Consider the following 26,426-nt stretch of genomic DNA (forward strand, 5'->3'; position numbering starts at 1 on the left):
AATGGCTCCCAGCGGCCTTTGTTCCCCCTGACAGGAAGATGTCATAGAAGCACAGGAAGGGGAAAAAAAGCTCCAGTGCTCGACCTTACTGACACCCTCCCTGTGGGGCCCGAGGCCCTGGGTCACTGCCAGTTTTGACATCAGTCGGGGCCCAGATGGCCTGTTACACTCATCTGATGCTTATTTTAATTCCTGGATGGGAATGTCTCCAAAAAGACAGTGAAAATCAGTCAACAACTGTACAGTGAACATACTGTAAACTGTCAGCTAGCATGATATTTATGGCACACACAATCAGTACTATATAACCAGTTACTTAATTGGTTTTGATAGCTGTGACAAATTTACTGACCCAAAACAAGCAACAATAACAGACTTGAATAGTTATGGTCACAGTTAAACAGAAAGGGAAACATTCACGTATATTTCTAAATGTATTTCTACACCTTACTAATAAATCAAGGAGTAAGGAAAGTGCTTACAAGTGCCCTGAAACAGGAAGCCAACTGACATGTCATATGTACCATCAGATGCAGGTCCTCTGTCACATCATTAGCTCTTAAAAAAATGTGAACATATGCATGTCATCTTCCCCAGTATCCTATACCTGATGTCTATTTCACATCTATGACGGATAAATGCACCACAATGAAACTCAGAAACAGAACACAGAGCACAGATGAAGAAACAAGCAGAAACAACAACAGGAAGTCTGGTGATTTATGTTGGAATCACACCCCCACTTGGATCAAGGTTACCAGAGTCCAAACATCAGAACACAGAGCAGTGATGAAAATCCACATGTGACCAGAAACTCCCAGTGGCCACAACCAAGAGTGAAGACCAAACTGTAGTGAACACTGCTGAGTCACAAACATGCAGGTAGGTGACAACTAGTGATTTAGAGTCTAGACAGCACGTCCCAGGCAGCATGGTCATCCTGGAAGAGGACCCATTAGCACCACAAGAGTCCAGGGACAGTGAACAGATCCAGAAAGCACACCAGCAGGAACAACCAGGGAACCAGGCACACCCCTGAAGCACAGAATGGCACCCACCCAAGCCCCATATTGTATTTACTTGGGTTATCTTTGTCTAATATTAAAATGAGTTTGATGAAAACATTTCAGTCAGAGATATGTCACAGAATTAGGATTTTTCATTACTAAAACAAAAGCTGTAGAATTGTGACTGCGACCAACAGTAGTGTAAGCCTGCACACAAGAGCCTGTGCATTAGTCAGTTGATAACTTTTAGATACAGGACACATGATGGAAAGTATGAAGCAACCACCTCTGACTCGTGTGGTTTCTCATTAAAGTTAGTGATATCCCTGTACATGACTGTATAAAATTCCATCTGAACATAAATTATTCTGTCAGTCATCAGCAGCACTTTCCCCATCTTCAGCTCCATCTGGTAAGCATTAGTGGGAGATACCATGGGGCATATAGGAAGGGCTAAGATTGCGATACTGTTTCCCTCCACCACATTTAGCCCTAAACAGACCCTTATGGTGCTGTAGCTCAACTGTTTGACATTAGAGATACCTTCCGCCCCCTCACTAACCCTGAAGTTGGTTCCCTACCAGCCAGTCTGTCAGAGAAGATAACGACTGGACACGGACTGTGGGCCCTTTCAAGGGACAGCGGTCTTGGATCGGCTGCCTCCGATTTTGATGATTGTTTTCCATGGATGGGTGGAGTGGGAGAACAGGGAGCAACCTAATCCTTTGCAGCAGCCAAATAACAAGTGAATAGGCCAGACATAGCAATATATCTGTGTGCCATAACATTAGACTATATGAACAGCTATACTAAGGTATCTTCTTATGCTCTAGTGTACTTATTAAAGATGTACTTTTATCATGTTAGTTTTAAAGAGCACAAAATAAAACATAGTTGGAACAAAAGCTACCAAATTTCTAGTTTTAGGGACTAGAATGTCTAAGCACTAATATGTTGCTTCATCTGATGCTGTGTTTCCACTGTCATCAAAATCCCTGAGATGATTAAGCAAATTGTCACAATTTATTATCCCATGTTGGTATCCATTTGAATAGGCCTTTAGCTTTGCAGATAGTGAGCTTTTGTGAAATTACTCAATGCATTAATCAAAGCATAGGCAACATAAAATCCTCCAAAAAGGTAATAACACATAATCTACAGAGCTAAAGAGCTTGGAAATCAAACTAATCAAAAGGTTCTCGTCCCCATATTGTTGTTCATGTAAAACCAAAACAAAATCTGATGAAAACAGAGCTGTAAACAGATTTCATCTTATTCAGATATCTCTTGGGATTTTCTGTACTATGATGGTGCTTCACTTCTTACTGGGCTACATCGATATTGTAATTTATGCTGCAAACCTAACCTGTTCCAGATTAGAGATCAAAAGGTCTGAAATCTCAATCACTGGCCAATCAAATCTCTCGAAAATAATGTCACACTTCTGGAAGATGTCTCAGACCTCTGTGGGCAGAGGGCCACAGAGTTGAGAGTCCATAGCATGAGTCACCCAGTTTGAGAGAGGAATAAAAGAGGCCATCTAAACAGTGAACGACGGTCATTGAACAGAGGTGTAATGTCTTTATGATACATTTAATTGGGAAGTGAGGGAAATCCATGATACACCAAAATTTGAGTGCTATATTAGTCTAAAAGAGTGTGTGGGTGTGTGTGTTTTATATGGGCAACGGTGTTGACACACTGTGCTCTCACAACGCACACTCTCTAGACTATTGTTTTCCTCCCAACATGCAAGTGGGAGGAAGTGGTGGAATGACCCAAGACATTAGTACAGACAATATCAGTCCAGCGGGGCAGGCCTCTGATTGCTCCGAGTTTGGCTGCTGCTCCTGGTGCTCTGTCTCAGCCTTAGGGCGGTGGTCCTTGATTTAGAGGTGAAAGGTGACTAATTTGTGGCCTGATTTCTCCCCTGTCAAAATAATGCAACAACATATCTGCACAGAAAGCTCTGAAGGAGGAAAGAGGCTGACTTCCGCAGTAACCTGATGCCTGTAATGGTCCCTAAAGATTTCATATGCTATTGTGTTTTCTCTTTTTTGGCTTTGTTTGATGACTCCTTTGCTTTTAAAAGAATCATGCTCCCTAAATATTTATATATCTAACCCTTACTAGATAAGTAAAACAGATTTTTCCTGGGTAACTAAATTCCCATTCTCTTCTGTGACATATAATCAAACTCTACTGTGCACTTCCCTTTGACCCTCTGTGTCACCACAGAGTAATTAAAGGTAGTGTGCTTGTGTAGAGATTTTTAAGCGATAACTGTCCACTCAACACCGACAAATCCCCCCACACAAAGCAACATATATTAAGTTGTGACATCACATAGGAAAATGTATCCTAGATGTAAGGAAGCATGCAAGTCTACATTTTAACTAGACATGAAGAATGAGCTTGGACCCAATAAATACAATTGTTCGCTGCTTGGAGCCTCCTGAATCTCGGAGATGGATGGGAGGAAGAATATACCTTGGAAAACTTTTGAACCAATTTCAACATCCACAGCAATTGTTTGGAGGATATCCTCAATCAGTTTCCCCAAAGAGCACAATGAATAGTCTCACTGACAGAAACCTACTGCCCCTAACAACCTCCATGACCTGCACGCTGTGCGCCATCAGAAATGAATATGTCATCTTCTACTCCAACTACCTCTCAGAGAACAAAGCAAAAATAGGCTCCTGCTGTTTTAAACATCTCACTTATCTGATAAGCAGGGTATTTGGGAATATAAACAAGTTACATTAACCAAATGTTCCTGTTAAATGTTTTTGTACTATTTTTGATTAAAATTGCTGATGTGCGATATGATGACTGAATCCTATTTCTATTTTAGAATATTAAGAAGCTATTAAAGATCCTGATCATAAGGAAGTTTCAGAAATGCTAGATTGTATAATTTAAAAGGGAGATTATATGAAAGTAAAGAACATGATTTATTGATTTGAAAAATTTGAAAGTAAGTGCTTTTGACATGCTAAGACCGTACAAGAGACAGAAGGATGCCATGCAAAAAACAAAACAAAAGTGTGCTGAGAGGGGATGCACAAGGTGAACCAGATTATACTGGATGAAAAGATGACTTCCAGCTCGAGACTTTGTCAGGAGATGATTTTTCCAACACAACAATGAAACTGAATACAACCATTTTAATGCACAAGGAACTGCAACAGAACCTCTCCTCCACCTCCAAACATGTATACACAGATTTGTAATAGTTTGTTGTGATCCAATACTAAGGTTTGAAAGATCAAAAATTAAGACAAACAAAAAAAATATTAATGCTAGTTTGCGCACTTTGAGGTCTTTATTTTTAATAAAGTCGATCTAAAATGTTTTTAAAACATACAAAACAGACTAAATTCTCAGCACTCCAACTTCAAAATAATAGTTATTATTTATAAAATAATATAATATTAGAATATTTAACATTTTAAAGGCACATATTTTAAAAATATATTTGAAGATACTTATTTTTTCAGTAAGAGATAAGAGAGCAAAAATTCTGTTTGCTTTAAAAATGTAAAATTTCGTGGTTAAAAACCATATGTGCATAAATCATTATTCAAAACACAATTATTTGAAAATCATTTTGGCCTAATTTATGAAATCATTGCAAAGACTGCAATAAACCAGTGAGCTCCAAAAAGAAGCCAACACTGTGTAAGAATCCTGATGCACAGCTGTGTGGTATACATTATATTATGTTTCCACTACTCCTTTCCACTAAGGAGACAGGCTGAAGAACAGCATGCATGTTTCTTAATGTTGGGGCGCCCCCTTTTAGACACAGCTAGCATAGTTTTGAAGTTTCCTCAAGGACCTCAAAGCATACCATATTATTCCAACAAGCTCTCTTCCGGCTCCATGCATTTACAGTCATGTGAAAAAGAAGTTTTCACAGCACTCTGTGCAGTTTTGTGAATAACTAAGTGCACACCATGATTCAGCTGCTTGTAGAAACACCTTTGATATTTAAGTATTCATTAGAAACAAGCCTCAGATAATTGGAAGAAATTGACACACCTTTCAGCCAAGAAAACAATAAAAATATGCTTCTGTAAGTTCATTTTAGTTTAATGTTTCTTCTTCTTCTCGTATTTTCAGTTTTTATCTGTCACACTAACACCCAATACGCAAGCTTGAGCCTGAGGAGAGCTACTGACGATGGGATATTTTGTGGAACACACTGACTCTTGGCTTGTTTCTTTAAGCCAAGAGTCAGCAAGCATTCCTTGTGAAATACAGGACAGTTAGAAAATATAAGGACAATAACGTCTTTCAGTCGTGTTTTCTTTGTGTACAAAAAATATACTACCTTGGTTTAAAAATACAATCCAGAATATCTTAATAATTGTTTAACGAGTCTCCAGTACTACAGTCTATGGTTTTGCAACTTTCTACAAGTTTGTCCCTCGAGTGCCCCCGTAGAAAATGTCTGGGACGTAGGATGTAGGTGGTGGTCAGCCATATTGTCTCTGATACAGCAGAAATCATACACTGGCACGGGCGCACCGGTGAAGGAGGGAGGCGAGGACTCTTAGTTTGCAGAAGCCCTCATTATTTGGAAGCATTTCAGTCCTAGAACTGATCAAGGGGGTAAATACCAGCCAATTTTTGTGTTCACTGTTGATTTAGCAAAAACAGCTTTTCTGTTGGAATCTAATGTTAGCCATGATAAGGTTAGCAGGCTATTAGACAGGGCCTGCCCAGAGCCCATAAGTTAACGAAACCTCAATACACAGAAAGCAGTGCCGGTCTTGGATTTAACGAACTAGATCAAGTGCTTGAACTATCGATAAACACAATATCCACCGCATTACATTTGACTTACCGAATGTCGAATTCAAACGAGTACGCAAATTATCTAATTGAAAGATAACATGACTCTAGTCCACGTTAACGTTATATCTAGTGTTGCGGTTTTCGGTGAAAGGTGGTATGCGAGCCTTGTGCAAAAGGTTAATTCAATTTGGCAATACTTAAATGTGCTAGAGGACTACTTAACTCCTCCATCTAGCTAAAGTTAGCGGGATTTCTATTGAACCCACGAGTTTAACCGGTGTTCCACCGGTTCATCTGAAAAAAGGTCCCCGGTGCATGATTCTTCGTTGATTATAAGTGAGGGACGATTCATTTCTTAAAGTTAAGTTAAATTTAGGAATATATGCGGAAAGGTACATTCGGGATGTTTTTGTATTTACCCTATGTGGAAGACTGTGTCAATCACGTGTGAAAGAGAGAGCTAACGGTTTAATCCCCAATGGTGAGCAACCTATCAGTCAAAACGAAGGGTCATAAGCTGAAGTGATAACATCCAGTTGGCGTTATATACATTATGTTGCTTTTACTTGTTTGCCTGACATGCGTAAGACCTTGAGTGATATCCCATTATTATTATTATTATTATTATTATTATTATTATTATTATTATTATTATGGTTTCAACTGTAATGGAAAAGGTTTTCACAAGTTTAGCACTGTTTATGAGAATTTGTGACCATTGTTCCAGAAGTGCATTTGTGAGGCCAGACACTGATGTTGGACATGAAGTGCTGGTAAAGTTTGAGGCCAATCAAGTTCTTCTACACCAACTTAACTCATCCATGTTTTTATGGACTGTGTGCACTAGTGTGCAGTCATGTTGGAACAGGAATAGGCCATCTCCAAACTGTTCCCATAAAGTTGGGAGCATGAAATTTTTAAAAATGTCTTTTTATACTAAAGTGTTAACAGTTAACTTTCACTGGAACTAATGGACTCGTGAAAAACAACCCCACATCATAATTCCCCTCCAACGAATTTCTCATTCGGCACAGTGCGGTACAATTCTGGCAACCACCGACCCTAGACTTGTCCATTGGATTGCCAAACAGGGAAGTGTGATTTGTCACTCCATGTCCAGCTTAATGCTTTACAGCGCTGTCTCCAATAATTTACATTGTGCTTGGTGATGTAAAGCTTGGGTGAAGCTGTTTGACCATAGAAACCCATCCCATGAAGTAGGGGTGGGCGGTATAAATGGTATACGGTAGAAACAATAGAAATTTGGCCAACGGTAGAGATTTTTACTATACCACTCTACCACAATAGCGCATGTTGATGGTGTCATCAAGCCGCACCTGTTTTGGTAATATTTAAATAAAAACAAGCTGCTGATTATTTTACATTTTACTTGTGAGCAACGGCACATTTAAATCTTACAAATATAGTTATTTGGCTTATATCGTGATAGATATCGTTATCGCCTGAAATGAAAAAAACATATCGTGATATGAAAAAATCTCATATCGCCCAGCTCTACATTGATTCATTAATGCTGAATTCTCTCGCAGCTGCTCTATTCCCATGTTGTTGCAGTATATTAATGACTAACCTCATATTATGGATGGATTATCTCAGTTGTTCTCCTGACTGAAATTTGGTCCGTTTACAGCATCCTGCCATGCGATTGCATTTGTTACCTAACCACCAGAAACCCTCACGTTAACTTTTATCGAGTGGAAAAAAGTTAATGTTCATCTTTCAGCTTCACTGTGCTAATGTTATGCTAACGTAGATGTTTTGCTAGCGATCACGTAGGAGATCATTATATAGCAGCTAACCCAACTTCAGTAACCCTACGAACGTCACTGCTGTTTATTTTTCTGTCTTCTTTTATGTTGGAAGTGATAGCAGAGCTGTACGTTTGAATTTTTTCAGAAATCTCTCAGTCATAACATGGCATATCGTGTTTAGTTGGTAAATAGCGAGCTAACTTCCTGCTAACTTCTAACTTTAAATTGAATAAATTCTGTTTTCATGGATGCCTGGATGTTAAACTTAATTGTTACACCTGGTAAAGCAGCAACGCTGATCATTTTATTACAGATGAAAGAATTTAGACAGTTTTTAACTCTCAGTGATGCCGCAGTGTTCGTTTTGACTTTGGGACCTGACGTGGATGGCGTTTTGGACCCAGATTAGTGCGCAGGGCTCCTCACTACGGCAGCGGTGCGCCTTCATAGCTTACCAACGTCATACTAAAAAAGGTTTGACAGATATCTGCGCGCTGTGTACCACATAATATCGGTTCGAGGTCAGTAAGCACAACCAGAAGTCATACATAAGGCACACTGTCGATTTTTGAGAAAATTAAAAGATGATAAGTGTGCCTTATAGTGTGTAAAATACGTTATACAGAAGAAAAGAATATATCGCTATATAACGATACACAAAATTCGCGGTTCGGTTCGATACTTTGGTGTCACGGTTTTGATATTTTTTTTTCAATACAAAAAAAATGTTCATGCCTTTTTTAATTTGTCATTTATTAAAATTATAAATATATATTTTAACTCAAAAGTACAGTTTTTAAATTTAATGTTGCTGAAACAACAAAGTAATAAAAAAATAAATCTATCTGATCGAGAAATCACTCATCTTTGGAAAAGAGAGTTTATCACAGAGAAATGGCTCTTTCCAAAATAAAAGCTATACTATACGCTTCTTCTGGGCTATATTCTCAGCAGCATATTAAACATATCAGGTCCCCATAAGGAGAATCATGTGCTAACTTGGTGCATGGTGCAACTTCAGTGGTGTGGAACTGGTTTGGCTTTCGTCCGTCAGATACACACCAAAGCGCGTGCAACCGGACCGTCGTTATTACTGATCCGATCCAAAAATCTGTCAAAAAATGTTTTAGTACGACTTTGATAAGCTATGATATGCTATATATAAGCCGCACCACTTGATGGATTGTCGGAGAATTACGGCTACCGTAGTCAGGAGCCTCGTGGAGTGATACGTACTGTGGCTCAACATAATGTTACCGTATTGTATGTGTATAACCTCTTTAAGTTTTGTGGATATTATACATGGTTATGCTGAGGATATGTTGGCCAATTTCCATTGTAAATGCCTTTTGTTTAAACTGTCAGCAAAGAATTTTCATTTGCACTGTTAAATTTTTATATAACTTTAATGCACATAAAAACAGCTGCGTGTTTAAGTGAAAATACATTGATGGATTTTTTTTTTCTTTTTTGCACTAATAAAGTTGTGGAGTTGTAAAGTATTTTGTCTTGCGTCAATTATACTGTCAGTTATATTGTTATCGCAAATTTTCAAATATATATTGTGATAAATATTTTTGGCCATATTGCCCTGCCCTATTTGGGATTAATAGCCCTTTTCACCTAGTACCTATTCGACTGACTCTACTGGTCATCTGAGAGCGAGACGCATGACGAAAGCGCTACTGACTTATGAACTCGTGGCTAAAAAAAAATAGTACCTCGCTTATTTGGAGGTACTTTGGATTTAATAAACACGACCTTTACCAAACACAGGTACTCTGCAAAACTCGCCGGACACTCGCGGCAACCACCAGAGGAAACACAACTAATCTCCACCATCATCTTCAACACAACCACAGAGAACTGTTTGAAGAGTTCCAGAAAGACAGGGCTAGCCAAACAAAGGTTGCTAATGTTAAGACAAAGAGCACAGCAGTCCAACAGCCGTCTCTGTATCAGAGTTTTTCAAGTGGAACTCCTTATGAGAAAACGTCGAAGCGGTACAAAGAAATAACAGAGGCCATTACACATTTTTTTTGGCTAAAGACATGATGCCTATAAATACAGTTAGCAGGGAGGGCTTCACCAGTTCGCCATTCCACAAATGTACGAAACATGCCGCAAGACCGTCATGTTTGAACTAAGCCAAGCTGAAAACTACGCAAGCACTACAGACCTATGGTCAAGTCATACAACGGAACCATATATGAGTTTCACAGTGCACTTCCTCACCGAAGACTTTGAACTGAAAACACGGTGTCTAGAGACTGTGTATTTTCTAGACATAACTACTTGGTGAGTGGTAAAATGATGAACAACTGCACTGAGATCATTTGCAGTATAATTTAAGTTATGTTTATTTAAAACTAATTATAGAGATCGGGAAGGATGTCTTTCAGAATTCAAGCCTCAGAAAATCTTTTATGGGGGCAATGTTTCAATGTTAAAGTGCACTTTGTTGTTACACTGCTAATACAGCAGCTTTCTTTAAATAAAACTGTTGCAGTAAAACGGAAATTATGTATTTTTTTTTTTTTTTGCTATTTATTTTATCAGAAGTCATATTGTTATCACAATACTGATCACAGTTATCGCACATCGCAGGTAATCCACCTGTTGATGTCATGTTCTCTCTTAGGGTTTGGCCAAAACCATTTGACTAATTAATCACTTCTGTTTGTGTTTACTAGCTCCTTTAACCTTGAACTGAAACAGGCTAGCGTATGTTATCTTAACCAGATACCTTAAACCTTAAACCAGGTTTCTTTGATCATTAATTTTCTGTTCCAATCATTTTTTGTCAGCTTTCCCACCTTGCCCCTGGTGGCCCCTCCCCCCATCCTCAGGCAAAACCCCCCCCAACCCCATTCCCTTGTGGGATCTACCCCCTCACCCCTACCTCCCTCCCCCACCCCCTCTTCCTCCCCCCCAGCCTCCATCCCTCTGGCTGTCATCCGCTGCAGTAAGATTTCCCCATCATATCCGCCAAGCTGTCGGACATGTCAGGACCCGTGCCAAGCCGGGCCCGAGTGTACACAGAGGTCAACACTCACCGGCCAAGGGAGTACTGGGACTATGAGTCCCATGTGGTTGAATGGGGGTAAATATTTTGACTTCTAGACAAATTTACACATGCTAGTTGAGAAATGTTCGTAACTGATATTTGGTTGCAAAATTACTGTATTTTACAGAAACCAGGATGATTTTCAGTTAGTGCGGAAGTTAGGACGTGGCAAGTACAGTGAAGTCTTTGAGGCAATCAACATCACCAATAACGAGAAGGTTGTGGTGAAGATACTCAAGGTAAAGCTGTACAAAGGCTTACTTTTATATCTCATGAAGTCATTATGCATCCTAACTCTTTTTCTTCGTTTATCCTTTAGCCTGTAAAGAAAAAGAAAATAAAGCGTGAAATTAAGATTCTGGAGAACCTGCGTGGAGGTCCTAACATAATCTCTCTAATTGATATAGTGAAAGACCCTGTAGTAAGTATCATAGTTATTAATGAAGAACATTTAAGGTCTTGTTCACAAGTACAGCAGAAATTATATTTTATTTGCGTTTTCTTTTTTCTGATTACATAATGTGTTATTCAGAAAAAAGATGCATTAAATTTTGGGATGGTGTCATTGTACCAATAGCACATTGAACCTACCACTTGTGCCAGCTTATTGGTTACACTTGGGAAATTTGTGTCTGTAAGTACTTAAATAACCACGGCTAGATAGATACATGTAAGCAGTTTTATAGTAATAAAATGTAGTGAGGGCTCTGTCCAAGCAGTGGAGCAACACATTGTGTCTGAGCCATCATGGTCATTCAAGATTTAAACAAATACAGATTAAGATTTCTGATTTCGAATTTTAGAAGTCAAGAGCAGAAGTACCCTGTTTATGAAATATCTACCCTATTGTAACATGTGGTTTCTGAGTACCTATTTTATTTATTTTTGGACAAACCTTCTGCGACCAGTTAAAAAAAAAAAGTGTCCAAAAAGCAGAGGGTAGAAATCTCCAGAACTCATCTCACTGGGTGAGAGTAGAGAATATCTTTCATGGTTATTTCTACTTAAATAGAAACTGATTTTAATAGAGCATCAAAGATTTAATAGTGAAAGTTGGTAGCTGTGATTCACACTGTGATTAGCATTATTTGTGGATATGGTTGTGCAGCCTATGGTGAGAGAGACCACAGTTTGATTAGACTTTTGATGTTTTATATTAAACAAAATGTAAGGCTCACAGTGTGGCTGTCTGCTTGGCTTGTACAGAGATAGATTTAGTACTTTTTCTTTGTGTCTTCTTTTTCTTTGTGTCTTCTTTTTCTTTGTGTCTTCTTTTTCTTTGTGTCTTCTTTTTCTTTGTGTCTTCTTTTTCTTTGTGTCTTCTTCTTCTGCTTCTGCTTCTGCTTCTTCTGCTTCTGCTTCTTCTTCTGCTTCTGCTGCTGCTGCTGCTGCTGTTTGGATTTTGTATGAAACTGCAAACGAAAAATAAAGTACACGAAATGTCTCTCTTGCAGTCCCGAACACCTGCCTTAGTCTTTGAACATGTTAACAACACAGACTTCAAGGTAGGAACACACTATGATTTTTATTCTGTCGCGCATTTTATTGTAATATATTTCACCCTCCTTTCTTGGCATACTCGTTGTTTTACCATACACGTGTGTGTATGTGATGGAGGAATAGGATAGTCCAGTGCTATGTCTTCGGTGCCAGAAAGTCAACAGTCTTCTGGTTCTATCCTCAATCACTGGCACAGTGCTCCTTCTGTGTGACACATGGGTGCTGTCATTTAGCTGTAGGACTTTACCATTAAAAGGCTAATGATTTTATTTTTGGTATTCAGCAACTATACCAGACCCTGACGGACTATGATATTCGATTCTACATGTATGAGATCCTCAAGGTGAGTCCTCCAGCTCACTCTATGATGTGTCAAACTCAGAACGTTGTGATACATGTTTAGATGAAGACCTTTCACAAGACACTAATTCCCTGGAAAATGTTCTTTGACTGTGTTTTTGTTTGGCTTTTTATACTTGAATTCATTTTGTTATCAGCATTTTCCTGAAGGGAGAATCAACTAATTATCTCTAGCTCTTTTGGAAATCTTGGGAAGAAAAACTTAAACAGTATTTAACAAAGTCCCTTTGGTATTGTTTGTAGGCTCTGGATTACTGCCATAGCATGGGAATAATGCATAGAGATGTGAAGCCACATAATGTGATGATAGATCATGAGCACCGTAAGGTGGGTGAGAGATAATGTTGCTTCTGCAATGTAACAGCATGATAAAGTTCATTGTCATTGCTGTTGTGCTTTTCTGTTTGCCTCTCTGTGTGGATTCCTATTCTTCACAGTCCCTCTACTGCATTCACAGGTTGAAGCACAATATTTTAATTTCCACTTACTTTACTTGTACTTAGTATGTACCCTGGTTCTGAGTGCTAATCGCTTAATTTCTTTGTAGCTGCGTCTTATTGACTGGGGTCTGGCTGAGTTTTACCATCCAGGACAGGAGTACAATGTCAGAGTTGCATCTCGCTACTTTAAAGGACCCGAACTTTTGGTGGACTATCAGGTATGGCAGTGAGGTAGTAGCGTGTGCTTTAGCGTTTTTCTGGAGTGCAGTTGGAGGTCTTTGTACTGTGGATACTGAATTTTGAGTCTTTGTCAGTCACTGAATGAACCTGTTGTGTCCAAAATTACAGTCTTGTTCCTTTTGCTAGGCTGTATATTAAGTCAAATCAGTTTAGTTTTATTTATATAGTGCCAAATCATATCAAGTCACCTCAAGGTGCTTTATATTGTAAGGTAAATAAATAGACTTTGTAACAGATTTCAGCGAGTAGTGTTTCAGTCATCTTCTCTCATCTTTCCTCATCATTGGTTCTTCCACTGTATTCTGTATTCAGATGTATGACTACAGCCTCGATATGTGGAGCTTGGGCTGTATGCTGGCATCCATGATCTTCAGAAAGGAACCTTTCTTTCATGGTCATGACAATTATGACCAGGTGAATAAATCTAAGCTATTATTGTGTTTCCCTGTACTTGTTAATTTTAAAGATGAGTTTTATGACGCACATAAAGTATACACAGAATATTTATTTTGGCTGTTGATGTTTTCTGTCCTTCAAACTAGTCAACTACTGTAGTTTCTTTTTCTTTCTTTCTTTCTTTTTTTTTTTTTTTTTTTTTTTTTTTTTTTAAACGACTATTAAATTAATTCCCAGCAGGATTTATAGATATTACCGTGAGCTTTGTTTAATAGGGTTTTGATCTACTAAGTGTCTAGATGTTTTCTGTAAACAGCTGGGAAATAGATTTTATTATAGTGCATGTGTGTGATTGATGATTTCTAAATGACTGTTGCATGTTCTCCTGCAGTTGGTGAGAATAGCCAAGGTGCTGGGGACAGAAGACCTCTATGACTACATAGACAAATACAACATTGAGCTGGAACCTCGCTTCAATGACATTCTTGGCAGGTACTAGGTTCAGCTGAATTATTGTTAGCAAATACACCTGCGGCGGGGGGGGGGGTCATGCTGTCAGGTAAATACAAAGAGCAATACAAAGGATCAATATGAATAAAATTGTATTTATGTTGCACATTTTAAGTTAAATATCACAGTTCAAAAGAAGAGTTTTAGCTGCTGGGTGACTGATGATCCACTGAGCATATCTTCTCCACTCCCATCTTATTACTCATTCATGTGTGTATACCCATTTTGGTGGCCACAAAACGTTACAGAAATTTGTAATGGGATAATCTAAAGCATGGGTGTCAAACTCTGGCCCGCGGGCCATTTTTCAGCAAAACTTGTTTGAGTCAATAAGAAAAGATTGATTCTTATATTTTTTTTTCAATAAATATTAATGTTAGCCCGCGACTTTGTTCCAGTTTTGAATTTTGGCCCACTGTGATCTAAAGTGTTTACTGTTTTGTAAACGAATACAAACACAAGGCACTAATCCCCCCCCACCCCAAAATAGGCATTCTCGTAAGCGGTGGGAGCGATTTGTCCATAGTGAGAACCAGCACCTGGTCAGCCCCGAGGCTCTGGATTTCCTAGACAAACTGCTGCGCTACGACCACCAGGCCAGACTCACTGCCCGCGAGGCCATGGATCACCCATACTTCTGTAAGCTCTCACCATCACCTCTGTGTCTATCTATAGTTATTTATTTTTTCTGCTAACAATAAAATGAAGGTTGCCATGACAAGAAGTAATTTATTTATTGTTTCTACAGTCCCTATTGGGAAAGATCAGTCTCGTGTGACCGGATCAGCCAACCTACCCAGTGGGAACCCTGCTGTTAGCACAGCAAACATGATAACTGGTGAGAACGCGCACTTATACTGATAGTATACTGGCCTACAATTTAAATCCCCGTGCCTTTTAATCCATCCAAGTTTCTCTTTAGAAAAACAAAACTTATGGGTTTGTGCATCCTTGTGCTTTAGGTTTACATTTTCCTCAACTAATATGGCAGAGTTATTATGCATTAGCTTCATTAAGATGCATGTCAAAAATCTGGATGTCCTACAGTACAACAGTTTACTGTCATGTAATGGGACGGTCGTGGCTCAAAGAGTTGGCAGTTCGTCTTGTAACTGGAAGGTTGCCGGTTCGAGCCCCGGCTCGGACAGTCTCGGTCTGTCGTTGTGTCCTTGGGCAAGACACTTCACCTACCGCCTACTGGTGTTGGCCAGAGGGGCTGATGGCGCGATATGGCAGCCTCACTTCTGTCAGTCTGTCCCAGGGCAGCTGTGGCTACAACTGTAGCTGCCTCCACCAGTGTGTGAATGTGAGAGTGACTGAATAGTGGTATTGAAAAGCGCTTTATAAATGCAATCCATTATTATTATTAAAAAGGGAGGTGTGTACCTGGGACGACCATATTAAGGATATCCACTGTTGTCCTAAAGTAAAAATTTACTTCAGATTCGTAATATTACTTCCTGGTTTACCTTTGGTCACACACAGTGTGATTGCATTAAATTATGGATTTATTTCTTCTTGTACAGAACCAGTAGTTCAAATCCTTGGAATTGATAAAGCTGCCTGCTTTGCTTACTGGTTTCACTTGCAGTTTGTGTGCTGGAGGAGGAAACTAGTAGTGCAGTCTACAGCATAGATATGGGCATCACTTTTATTTCTATTGCACAAAAGGATCAGAGTGCAGTGGTAAATTTTAAATTGTTTCCAGGAAAGAAACGACTACATTATCCCATTAACACAACTGCGACTCTTTGTAAGCAGCTGCACACGCAGCATGCTAGCCACAGCTAGTCAAGAACCCAAAGCTGAGTGAATGCTGACCCCAGCCCAGCAGCCAGACCCTGAACTTCAGCAAAGTGATGAGCAGTCAGGCTGCAGCTTCTGTATCATATGTCTAAAGTAGAATTACTGTGGGCTGGGTTTTAATCTTTGCTTTGTGCTGTTGGCTTTATGTTCACACATAAATACTAAGAGAAATATCATCTCTGTCTTATTAGGATAGGGATTTGTGTTGCTGTGTGCGACTGTAACCCATAGGTTTATATTATTAAAAGGTAATTATGAGATAATACATTTCATGTTATTTTACAGAAAAAAACCCTTTCTCCTGGGAGTAAGAACTGTACTGCAGAACTGTTCTGTGTAATGTGTAATACATTACGTTTTTAAAATAATGACCCCAAAGCTGATACCTCCAACATGCAACACATTTGGCCACACAGCATGCAGTTAATTTGCACAAATGTCTTTGGCTACGTTCACACTGCAGGTGAAAGCGCATCAAATCCGATTTTTTTTTTTTGACCCTATGCGACCCATATCCGATCATGGTGTGACAGTGTGAACGGCACAAATCCGATATTTTCAAATCCGATCTGGGTCACTCTCGTATGTGGTACTCAATCCGATACATATCTGATGTTTTAGAAAGCGACTGATGTTTGACGGTCACGTCGCATTAAATCCGTCTTTTACGTCACCGACACAAGACAGACGCCGATTATCAGCGCCGGAGAAGACATCGTGAACGCTTCCTGGTCATCCAGTGTAGATGTTAGTGAAACTGTTTGGAAGACAACGTTGGAGAAACGTGAACATTTTATTTGTACTGTATAATCTGCAGATTCTGACAGAAATCTGCAACTATCCTTTGAAGCACCGCTCCTCTAAAACAGCAATAAGAATAATTATTATGTTATTTACATTATTATGTAAATAACAAAATAACTTTATAACTTAAAGCAAAATTGGGAAACGTAAAGTCTGAAACAAGTCTTCATATTAAGAGCCATCAGTCAAACATACTGTTTGCTCTGGGTCTAAACAGAGCGCGTTGTGTGTGACGTCTTCTTTTGCGCATGCGGGCGCTCTGAGCGTTCACACTAGAGCGCGTTTGCTGTCGCATTTTATTTGTAGTGTGAACAAGCAGACAAAAGAAATCGGATTTGATCAAAAAATCGGAATTGAGCTTTAAGACCTGCAGTGTGAACGTAGCCTTTGATATGCAATGCGATGGTGGTGGCTCTTCAAGTGGGTCAATGAGCACCCAATCAGAATCGATAATGGAATTGGTTAATTCTTATCGATTCCCATGCGAATTTTAAACTGTTGAAAAATTTCTGTCAGCTCTGAGGTAGAAATGCTAATATTCAGAGTGCTCGACTGTCCTGATGGTCTCGTCTGGCTTCTCTCTCTCAGGTATCTCTGCCTTGCCAGCCTCTACTGCCCTGGGGCCTCTCACTGGCTCACCTGTCCTATCTGCTGCCACAAATGCCCTGAGCACCCCGGTGCCCGCTGCTGCTGGCGCCCCACAGTGACACCCTCACCCAGATTCACACTAAAAACACCCCCACCCCTCCCTGTGTTATCAATCTCCCACTTTCACCACCACCCAGTCAGGATGGGGGAGGGGTGTCTTAGCAGTTCTCTGCCAGCCGTCACCATATCCAACTTAACTCGGTGTGACTATGCTTCAGCAGCTGGAGGCAGCAGTTATCTTACAAAAAAGAGCTGTTTTCCCTCCTGTGAATGAGAGTGTTAACATGACATATGAAATGAATGTTGTTTATCTGTTTTTTTTTTTTTTTTCATTTTGCCCCCAAGTATGTTTTGGGTGGTGAGACTAAGCAATGGTCATTCCTCCCCACTGTGTGTTTTAGTTTGGCGAGAGAAGGCACTGGTCAATAAGAATATCAGCAGAAGGTAAAGGGAGATGCTGGCTGTCAGGACCAAGAGGATATATATAGTTTACTACTGAGCAGCGTCAAACACACAACCTTATGAGAACACTCATCTGACCTCCCCAGGAGAGTTGAAACACCCTCCAGATCACAGTATTTTGGTGCTGTTCTGTACCCCAGGTGTATGTAAACACAATGACACTTCAACACTTTCTCTGCCCGAGTAGCTTTGTCTTGCCTTTCTTACCAAACAAGATCACTCGACTTCTTTTGCTATGTGACTCCCTGTCACGTCATCCTCCTTTGTTTTGTTTTTTATTTTCTCTAATCCAAAACATTGTGGACTGCTGGATAAAAGTTCTCTACCATCAAGGTGTCTGTTCGACTCAAGTGTTGTTGTGCGATCTTTTAAGAAGCCAGGTAAGGGTCATTCAGGTTCTCAAAGAAATGGTTTCTCTAAATGTGCTGCTTTCCAGTTCCTTGAAATATTTCAAGATCTAACCAAAGTTTACTCAAGTTGTTTGGAAGAAGAGGCTGACCAATTGCTTTTTTTTCCCTTCCCCTCCAGTGGGAAGCTAGTAGGAGTTGCTCACAGAGTGGACAGTGTGATATGTGTAGTGAATGAAATGAAAACATAGGACATTGTCATTTGCTGGTAGGGCTGTCACAATACCAACAAAATGAAGTACAGTGATGTATATCTTCTTTTTTTCTTTTTCTTTTTTTGGAACACCTTTGTGCTTTAAAGCCACATGCGAGGATTTGTATTTGTGTAATCACGTCACAATCAGAGGGGGAACATTGTTGGCCCTCTATGTTCCTCTGCTGAACTTTTTATGGAACTGAAGAACAAGATGAGGGGCTGTCATCAACTCTCTTCACGTGCCTCTCCACAAATGAAACGGAATTGAGACGCAAGTGCAACCAGAAATGAAAGCAAAATGGGATAGACTCCCATTTATTTGAAAAGGAGTGTGCTTAAATGAGGGAAATGCACCCCTTAAAATCCAGAGTAAGTAAAGTAAATTAAGATTAATGTTGCATTGCGTAGGGCAGGTATAATCCTTTCACTGAGACAGCCCTACCTGCTGGTGATTGTTAGAGAAAAGTTCACCTCTCATGTATAGTGAGTGACGTTTTTGAAGAGTCATGCAGTTTGTTGGTTTTCACCAACACATTGAGGGAAGCAGTGGAGTATAATAGCATTTGAAAGATGGTTTCCCGTAATGTTTTAGTGCCAGTTTGAAAGTGCAAGTTTTAGATCCTGCTGTACATACGCCTTTTTTCCATTTCAAAACCTGAAAATGCAAATAAATCAAAACATGTATACATTGACCCGACAATGGAGCAGTTTAAATCCCTACATCACTGTATATATTTTTCTGTCCTTATGTAGAAGACTAGTATTTGAGAATATTTGTGTAAATAAACATGTGTTTTATTTATCAGGTAAATCTGTCTGATTCATGTCTGTCATGATTACACAGACTTGGGCTGCTACAAATGCAACATCTGGATGTCTTGCCACAAATGCTCTAAATTAAGAGTTTAAGAAAGATGCACTGATGCTAAATGAACACTGAAAATATAAATATGGAAAAGAAATATTTGTGTATCCCAAAGTGCAACTTCAGTTTTGAAAGGTGTTGCCATCTCGAGTTCAGTGTGTACAACTCTGTCCTACAGCAACAATGACTAGTATGCCGTTTCTACTAGTGGTTAAAATCTACTACCTCTGTGCAAAAACAAATCTTTGTGTCCAGTTGAAGTGGATGCTTTTCTTCAGATGTTGCACAATATCAAGAATTTGAAGCCTGTTCACATGGATGGAACACAGTTGTTTTTCCTGCCATTAATTTTCCTTTTTCCATTAAAAAAGTCTACCATAAGGATGGGTCCGCTTATAGGCCTAGTTGTGATAGAATATAACCCCCCCCTCCACACACACACACACACGCTTCTGTTGTAGATGGTGGGAAAACAGTTATTTTGGTGTAGTATGAAAGATTTATTCAGTAGGACAAGCTGTAAAATCTATGAAAACAAAAGCCCAAAAAAATTTGCCGTCCTCCACATTTTCTGAAGACTTAACATCTTAAAGTTGATATTTTGAGGTAAACAAGCAAACCTTTTGTTTGACAGTCCCCTCTCATCCCCACTATCCCCTGCATCTGGATAATGTAATGGTAAGACTAGACACCTTTGGAGTGAGAGTCGCAAGTTCGTTTCCCCCACCTGGTATCCAGTAAGGGTCCTGGCTAGACCCCCCCATGCTAAAGCCAAGTCCTGGATTGGTGCGGCTATGTCTACAGCCTGTCTGCAGCTCGGACACAAGCATTTCACTACATGTTGTACTCTGTATGAATGTGTATGTGACAAAGGTTGTTTGTTTGTTCTAAAGCAAGAGCTGGAAAGATGTTGACCTGTTAAGTTCTCTTAACAAAGAAATCCAATAAGCCCACAGTGGTAAAGAAAAAAACAAGCTCATGTCACCCAGTTAAATTCAAAGACATGTTACAAAGTCCTATATCATTCATGTTCAACCCTCATGAACTTAGGCACACGCTAACTGTCGATTTTTATTTTGACTAAAGATTTCAGGTCAGCTGTTTTGAGGTGATGTCTTCCTAAACAGTTCATTATCTTTTTGGTTCACCCCGATGTGCAAACCTGACAGTGCACTCTCTGGTATTGTGGGGAGGTACTTCTGCTGCTGATGAAGCCACAGCACTCCAGATGGTGGTAAAACCTGCAAAACAACAGTGGAGGCCTCACATTGCATCACTCGGGACTCTGTATTTGATCAGGTGAATAGACTGCAGATCATACCTGTTTAAACGCAGCTCCTTGTCTATTTCCTCCAGAGTCTTCCCTTTTGTCTCTGGTAGCATGAAGTAGAAGAACACTGCAGCTGCCACAGCAGTCAGCCCATACACAAGAAACATCCCTGACAGTCCAATCATATCTGCAGAATTAAAACACACATTTCTTTTTGCTACCATGTTCAAAAACATTTACACTGTGGGTCTTGATATGTTTTTACTTTGTGTGTTGGGTTCTAGGTCAATGACATACAATTAGGGCCATACGTTTTGAATAATGAAAATAAATAAAGAAAAACAAATTTGCTTCTGTAAATCACAACAGTGGATTTTAAATCAAACAAGTAATCTTAACTGTTAAACTTTGAGCTTTTAAAAAAATTCTGCATTTATAGATTTTATATTTTGCATTTTTTGGTTATTATCAAAAAAATATTAAACTATTTTGTGCAACGCATTTAACTTCAAACTGGAGAGCTTTTATTTTGGTATACCATTAACTTCATGTAAATTATCCTTCTGCACAGGAGATCCAGCTCATTACATTTCATGCTGAACTTTTAGGGTCAAGGTTGGGTTCATTTAAAAGTCAACATTATAGCTATCGTACTTTTAAAAAAAGGAGAAACAAAAAGTATAATTCTCCATATTTCACACTTTCAGACTTTTTCCATTCAGTTATAAACAAGTCACTCTGAATTTTCACATAATTAACAGTTAACAAGCTTTCAAGCAGCTTTCAACTTTTATATGCCAGCATGACACCGATCACAAATTCCCATCTCAAGAAGCACAAATAATTGTAGTATTTGAGTATTATCCACAGCCAGAAGCAAAGCTGATAAAAATTGGAGGTGGGAATGAGAGAGTAACTTGCTTTACAATATTACCCCTGATAACAGTGGTATCTTGATGCATGCTCAATCATCCAGGTAAGTAAATCCCAAAAAGGTTGATTCTGTTCATCTGGACCTAGCGTTTTCAGTGGGAGAGACGTTTCGTCACTCATCCAAGTGACTTCTTCAGTCTTCTGACTGCAGGTTTTGCCATTCTTATAAACAGTACCTTTGCACAATGACTGAAACCAGCACTACTAATGAACAATGGGCTGTGAGGTCAGTTCCTTGATCATTAATGATGTAAGAACATCACATCAAGAAGGCCCTGAGTAAACGTGGTTATCCTTGCTGGACATTTGTTAAACCTGGGAAGGCACCTAAAGAAAGCTCCAACCGATCCAGGAAAAAAGGACAACCACTGCCTCCTGTCTCAGGAGTATTGGAACAGTTGAGATGCATTTTTTCTAAACACTGCGTCTCTGTGGCTTTTAAGCTAAGGACCATGGTCTTAGACTTGGAGATGCTAATTCTCATCCCAAGCCACTTCACATACAAGTTATAAACAGAACTGTTAACAAAGGACAGCCCTGGCAGAGTCCAACTCCCACCAGTAATGAGTCTGACTTAGCAAGTCGAGCCATTTGTCAGGGTGGGATCACCACTGGTAGCTTAATGTTAGCAGTTAATGTTAATGTTAGCGTGTTGCTTTTTCAGGCATTTAATGTGTTTGCATCAGTGGATCCTTGTCTTTTTGTACATTATATATGAGGTCATATGTATATTCACCACATAATACAATGTAATTACACTTTATTGTATCCAGTACTTTTATTTTAGGGTACGCACTAAATTGGATACGATACAGAGAAGTTTAGCATAAAATGTTAATGTTTCTCCAACGTTGTCTTCCCAGCAGTTTCACCGGATGGCCAGGATGCGCAAGGATGACACGCAAATTCGTGAAGCGTTCCACATTTTTGTGGGTGGCTGTAGCGCAGGAGGTAGAGCCGATCATCTACTGATTGGAAGGCTGGTGGTTCAATCCCTGGCCCTACTCTGCAAATATCCTTGTGCAAGATACTAACCCCAAGTTGCTCTCTGATGCATCAATCAGAGGCTGGGTGAATGTGGCATGTAGTTTAGAGCGCTTTGACTGAGCAGTCCATTTATCATGCATCATGAAATCAATAGATGTAATGAACTTTTTTTTGGAAGCATTTTATTATTATAATTATTATGATTTTTTTTATTCATTTATTTTTTTCTGGTAAACTAAAGGTAAACATCTAGCTACTTTAAAACCTATAGTGCTATTGAAACTCCAAAACTCACCAATAACATTCAAAAAGGTGAAGGTGACCAGCAGATTTGCAGCCCAGTTGAAGCAGTTGGTGAATGCGAATGCTCTTCCTTTAACAGCAGCTGGAAATATTTCACTCAGGAGGAGCCATGTCACTGATCCAAAAAAAAACAACAACAAAAAACGTTATGATAACCCACAGGTAAAAATTGTAATGGAGGTAAAGCTATGCTTGCCAAATACACAGAAATTATTTAAGCTTTAAATCTATAAAGTAAATAATATTGAATAAATTTACACACTTGGTCCAAATCCAACAGAGTATGCACTGACAGTACCCATCATACACAGGAGGATGATCCAGTTGATCACTTTGCCGTGGACTTTAGTAAAAGTTTGTGGAGTGGGTTCCAAAGAAATGTGGCCGATTTTATTGAACACTACATCCTTATCTTGTGTGGTGTTTTTAAAAAGAAAGTGGTTTCCAGCCAGAGACGTATCAAAAACAGAGTAATTGCCAACAGGTGAGTGACGTGCCCGTGTTTCGTTAACGTCAATGTTTTGAGCATTACAAGGTCTCATAGCGGTCACCTGCGAATGTCCACTGAAGAGTCCGATGGTTATTAGGCACAGAGCCATGACAGAGCAGCCTCCGATGAGCAGAGGCCTTCTGCCCACGCTGTCTGAAAACGCCATGGATATCAGAGTAGCAATCACTTTGACCAACCCCAACCCAACTGATGCCAACACTGCTGAGGAGTCACTCTGAAATCCCACTGTGTGGAAGATGGTGGAGGCATAAAACAGTACGTTTGGCTGGCCTGTGAACTGCTGAAAGAGAACTAATCCCAGCCCGATGACAGTCCGAGTCCTCATATTGTCCTGGCGCTTGAACAAGTAGAAAGTGCTGCGTTGAACCTTCTTATTTCTCTTGCTAGACTGCACTTTTGAGTCATCTGCTTCTTGGGCTTCAGTGCTGTCATTTCGAAAGCACTGACTCTGGTTGAAAGAATCCTTACTACTGGAAGGGAGTAAGCAGATGGACATGAGCTGTACCAGTGTTGGTACCACAGCTAGACCAAACATCCACTTCCACCCTCTTTTATAGCTAGACAGGATATAGTTAATGGCATAAGCTGACAGGATGCCCACAGTAATCCCAGCCTCATACAGTGTTACCAGGAAACCTCTGCGGTCTGGACTTACTACCTCAGACACAAAGAGGCAGCAGGACATGGAGGATACAGACATGGCAAAGCCTATTGTGATCCTTCCTATGACCAGTGCTAAGAATGAGTTGATGAGCAGAACCAGGCTGGCTGTCAGGATCATGACATTGCTGATGAGGATGGAGTTCCTGGAGCCATGACGGTCAATTAAGCAACCGCCAATGATTGAGGCCAGCAAGGCTCCTATCAGCAAGGAGCTGACCAGCGCCTCCTGCTGAATGCATGACAGCCTGAAATCAACCTTGAGCTGCAGTAAAGCACCCGATATGATGCCCAGCTCATAACCAAAGACAAGTCCGCCCAGAGTAGACACCACACTAGCCAATGGCGTGATAGGACAACCTGTGAGGAAAGAAAAATTAAGATGGTTAATTTTTAAAGTATAAAAGAAAATGTATTGCCTCCCAAATAATCTCAGTTGTAAGGAATTACACAGAAGAAAACTACTGAACGGTTATAAGATTTGAATCCATTCATTTTATGTTATTTGTGGTAAACTGAATTGGAAACATTCTTTTTCTTTGTGTTTGTTGGGTTAGCATCTAGAAATAAAGATAGAACTTGAAACAGCTTGGTTTGATGCATACTTAGATGATGTTATTTGGACAAAACCTTAAATCCTTCAGATGTCAGGAGTTAGTTTACAACTTACTAAACTCCTGACATCATCAGCAAGTGGTACTACAACTTCATCTTGCTGATCAGGTTAGAACAACAGGTGCATTTTAGCTTTAGAAAGTACCCTAATAAATGAGCCACATTGGTCACTGTGATCAGCCTGTGGTTCTCTGATGTTCAGAATCTATTGATTGAAATGCAAATGAGGCAGAAAAAGATGAAGATGTAAGCTGCTGGAGTTCAGTCTTCCCTTGATAGTCATTTAATTTTCACCTTTGCACCTTTGAGTAATTAAAGATGTTGTGCTGTTCAATAACCATGTTCTGAATGTAGATTCAGGGCTTCAGTGTGAAATGTGAGCTATCAGCAGCTAGAACAATCAAGCAAGCATTTGCACTGGTGGATCACATTAGTCAACACTAATGCATTTCACACAATATTTACACCAATTTACTTTATGTCACAGTAAAAATCCGCATTTGATTGTGGTAAACTGATTTACATAAAATTACTTACTCATTGCTTCTGTCTTGTTATGTGCACATTTAAGCCAGACCATGCAGCTCTAAATCCATCTTTCAGAAGACATTCACTGTAGAGTATATGGGAAACAATAAAAAGATCATCTCCATTTCGTGTACCGTCCTCCTGCTCTGGCACCAACAGGAAGCCCTGCTGACAGAAAATCAAAGGAAGCCCATCAGAGCCTGTAGCAGCACCGCTGCCATGACAACGCTCTTGTTGATTATAATGATTTCATTAGGGAGTCCATGCAAAGAAGGTATAAAAAGAATGAAATAAAACATGTCTGTGTAGAAAGCAGTTAGCTCGTCAAAGTATAATTCTGCTAGACATCCTGTCACCTGACAGTGACAAGGCAGTGGAGAATTTGATGTGTCGCTCTGAAATATCAAGAGGGAGAGGAACACCACTACTGTAGTTAAAAAGCACTTGTGTCTCTGCTGACTGACTCTGAAAGACATTAATTATCACCGACAAGCTTCAGTATTCATTAGCTGGAACACTGAACTGTCACCGAAACATCCAGACTTTCCTGACTGGTGGATGAGTCATTCAACAGTTCATTCACTGATCAATAACTTGGACAGTGCTCATAACTAACATACAAAAGACAACGATTCAACTTAACGCTTTAACTGAAACTTTGACGTATGTTGGCAGAGTCGTCTGTCTTTTTGTGCTAGTGTCAGTCCAGGGTGTATAAGAGCCTTCTATGAGAATAACCTGACTAGTTTAACAGAGTAACTTTTCATCACTTTTCTTAAAACAATAAATTTTTTTGACAAACTTTTTTGTGTAAAAGGTGGATTAATTTAATCTTTCAATTTATTAAATATTTAAATATTTAAAATCTGCAAGTAGAATGATTTCACAAGTTTCTTTACAAAATTTGCTGTGCTTTTTCGATAGTAAGGCAGTAAATACGTTATACAACTATTATATTTGTTTCCGACTATTATTGCAAAAATAATGATAATAATAATAATGATGATAATAATAGCAATCCACCTGGAATTAAATACGATGTTTAGAAATCTGTAGCACGGCTGGGGTTCACACTTAAAACCATGACAGTAAAAAGTAAAATATTTCCTGATAAAACACTTCAATAACATTTTTACTTGTAGTTACGTAAATGCCACCATATTTACGTAAAATTCAAAATTCCGTAAAAATTCCTCTTCACAACTCTCTTGCAGCCTATTTCAACGCTCCAGCTTCTTCTGTTGTGGAGAAATGTAGCTCCATTATTCATCCCTCCCACTGTATTTCAGCAAGCGTGCCGCACACACACACACACACACACACACACACACAC

The 26,426-nt window shown here is 39.5% G+C and overlaps 2 protein-coding genes, 1 non-coding gene and 1 pseudogene across 6 annotated transcripts in view; 3 read left to right on the forward strand and 1 right to left on the reverse strand.

The window, feature by feature from the left end:
* Positions 1-5,456: 5,456 nt before the first annotated feature.
* Positions 5,457-19,232, forward strand: LOC102306348 (casein kinase II subunit alpha). Of its 3 annotated transcripts, none has more exons than XM_014338847.2 (13): positions 5,457-6,294; positions 10,393-10,688; positions 10,780-10,891; positions 10,972-11,073; positions 12,107-12,157; positions 12,436-12,495; positions 12,756-12,839; positions 13,060-13,170; positions 13,505-13,606; positions 13,980-14,080; positions 14,589-14,737; positions 14,847-14,936; positions 17,297-19,232. In XM_014338847.2, exons 2-13 carry the CDS (start codon positions 10,588-10,590, stop codon positions 17,413-17,415), a joined length of 1,182 nt encoding a protein of 393 aa, XP_014194333.1. In that variant the 5' UTR covers positions 5,457-6,294; positions 10,393-10,587; the 3' UTR covers positions 17,416-19,232. The 3 variants fall into 3 exon arrangements, with proteins under 3 accessions (XP_014194333.1, XP_014194332.1, XP_005938670.1); XM_014338846.2 differs by having other exon boundaries at positions 5,457-6,149; XM_005938608.2 differs by having other exon boundaries at positions 5,457-5,627.
* Positions 12,214-12,350, forward strand: LOC121815460. The gene has a single exon (XR_006055125.1). It is a non-coding gene; the product is annotated as a small nucleolar RNA SNORA57 (small nucleolar RNA).
* Positions 19,233-20,343: 1,111 nt separating the features above from the next.
* Positions 20,344-26,426, reverse strand: part of slc2a10 (solute carrier family 2 member 10) — a 6,374-nt gene continuing 291 nt past the window's right edge. Inside the window, exons 2-6 of one of the 2 annotated variants that reach the window (XM_014338844.2) lie at positions 25,103-25,258; positions 23,042-24,310; positions 22,772-22,894; positions 20,608-20,743; positions 20,344-20,527 (exon numbers count right to left, since the gene is read on the reverse strand). In XM_014338844.2, coding sequence (XP_014194330.1) covers positions 20,431-20,527; positions 20,608-20,743; positions 22,772-22,894; positions 23,042-24,310; positions 25,103-25,145 — 1,668 coding nt within the window. In that variant the 5' untranslated portion in view covers positions 25,146-25,258 and the 3' untranslated portion in view covers positions 20,344-20,430. Of the gene's footprint in view, positions 20,528-20,607; positions 20,744-22,771; positions 22,895-23,041; positions 24,311-25,102; positions 25,262-26,426 lie in introns of both variants that reach the window. The other variant, XM_014338845.2, reaches the window with a different exon arrangement.
* On the forward strand, positions 22,264-22,418 carry LOC121815459 (annotated as a pseudogene).

This window comes from Haplochromis burtoni, unplaced genomic scaffold, assembly GCF_018398535.1.
Source record: "Haplochromis burtoni strain Fernald_Lab_line unplaced genomic scaffold, NCSU_Asbu1 Contig_221, whole genome shotgun sequence".
Classification (NCBI taxonomy): Eukaryota; Metazoa; Chordata; class Actinopteri; order Cichliformes; family Cichlidae; genus Haplochromis; species Haplochromis burtoni.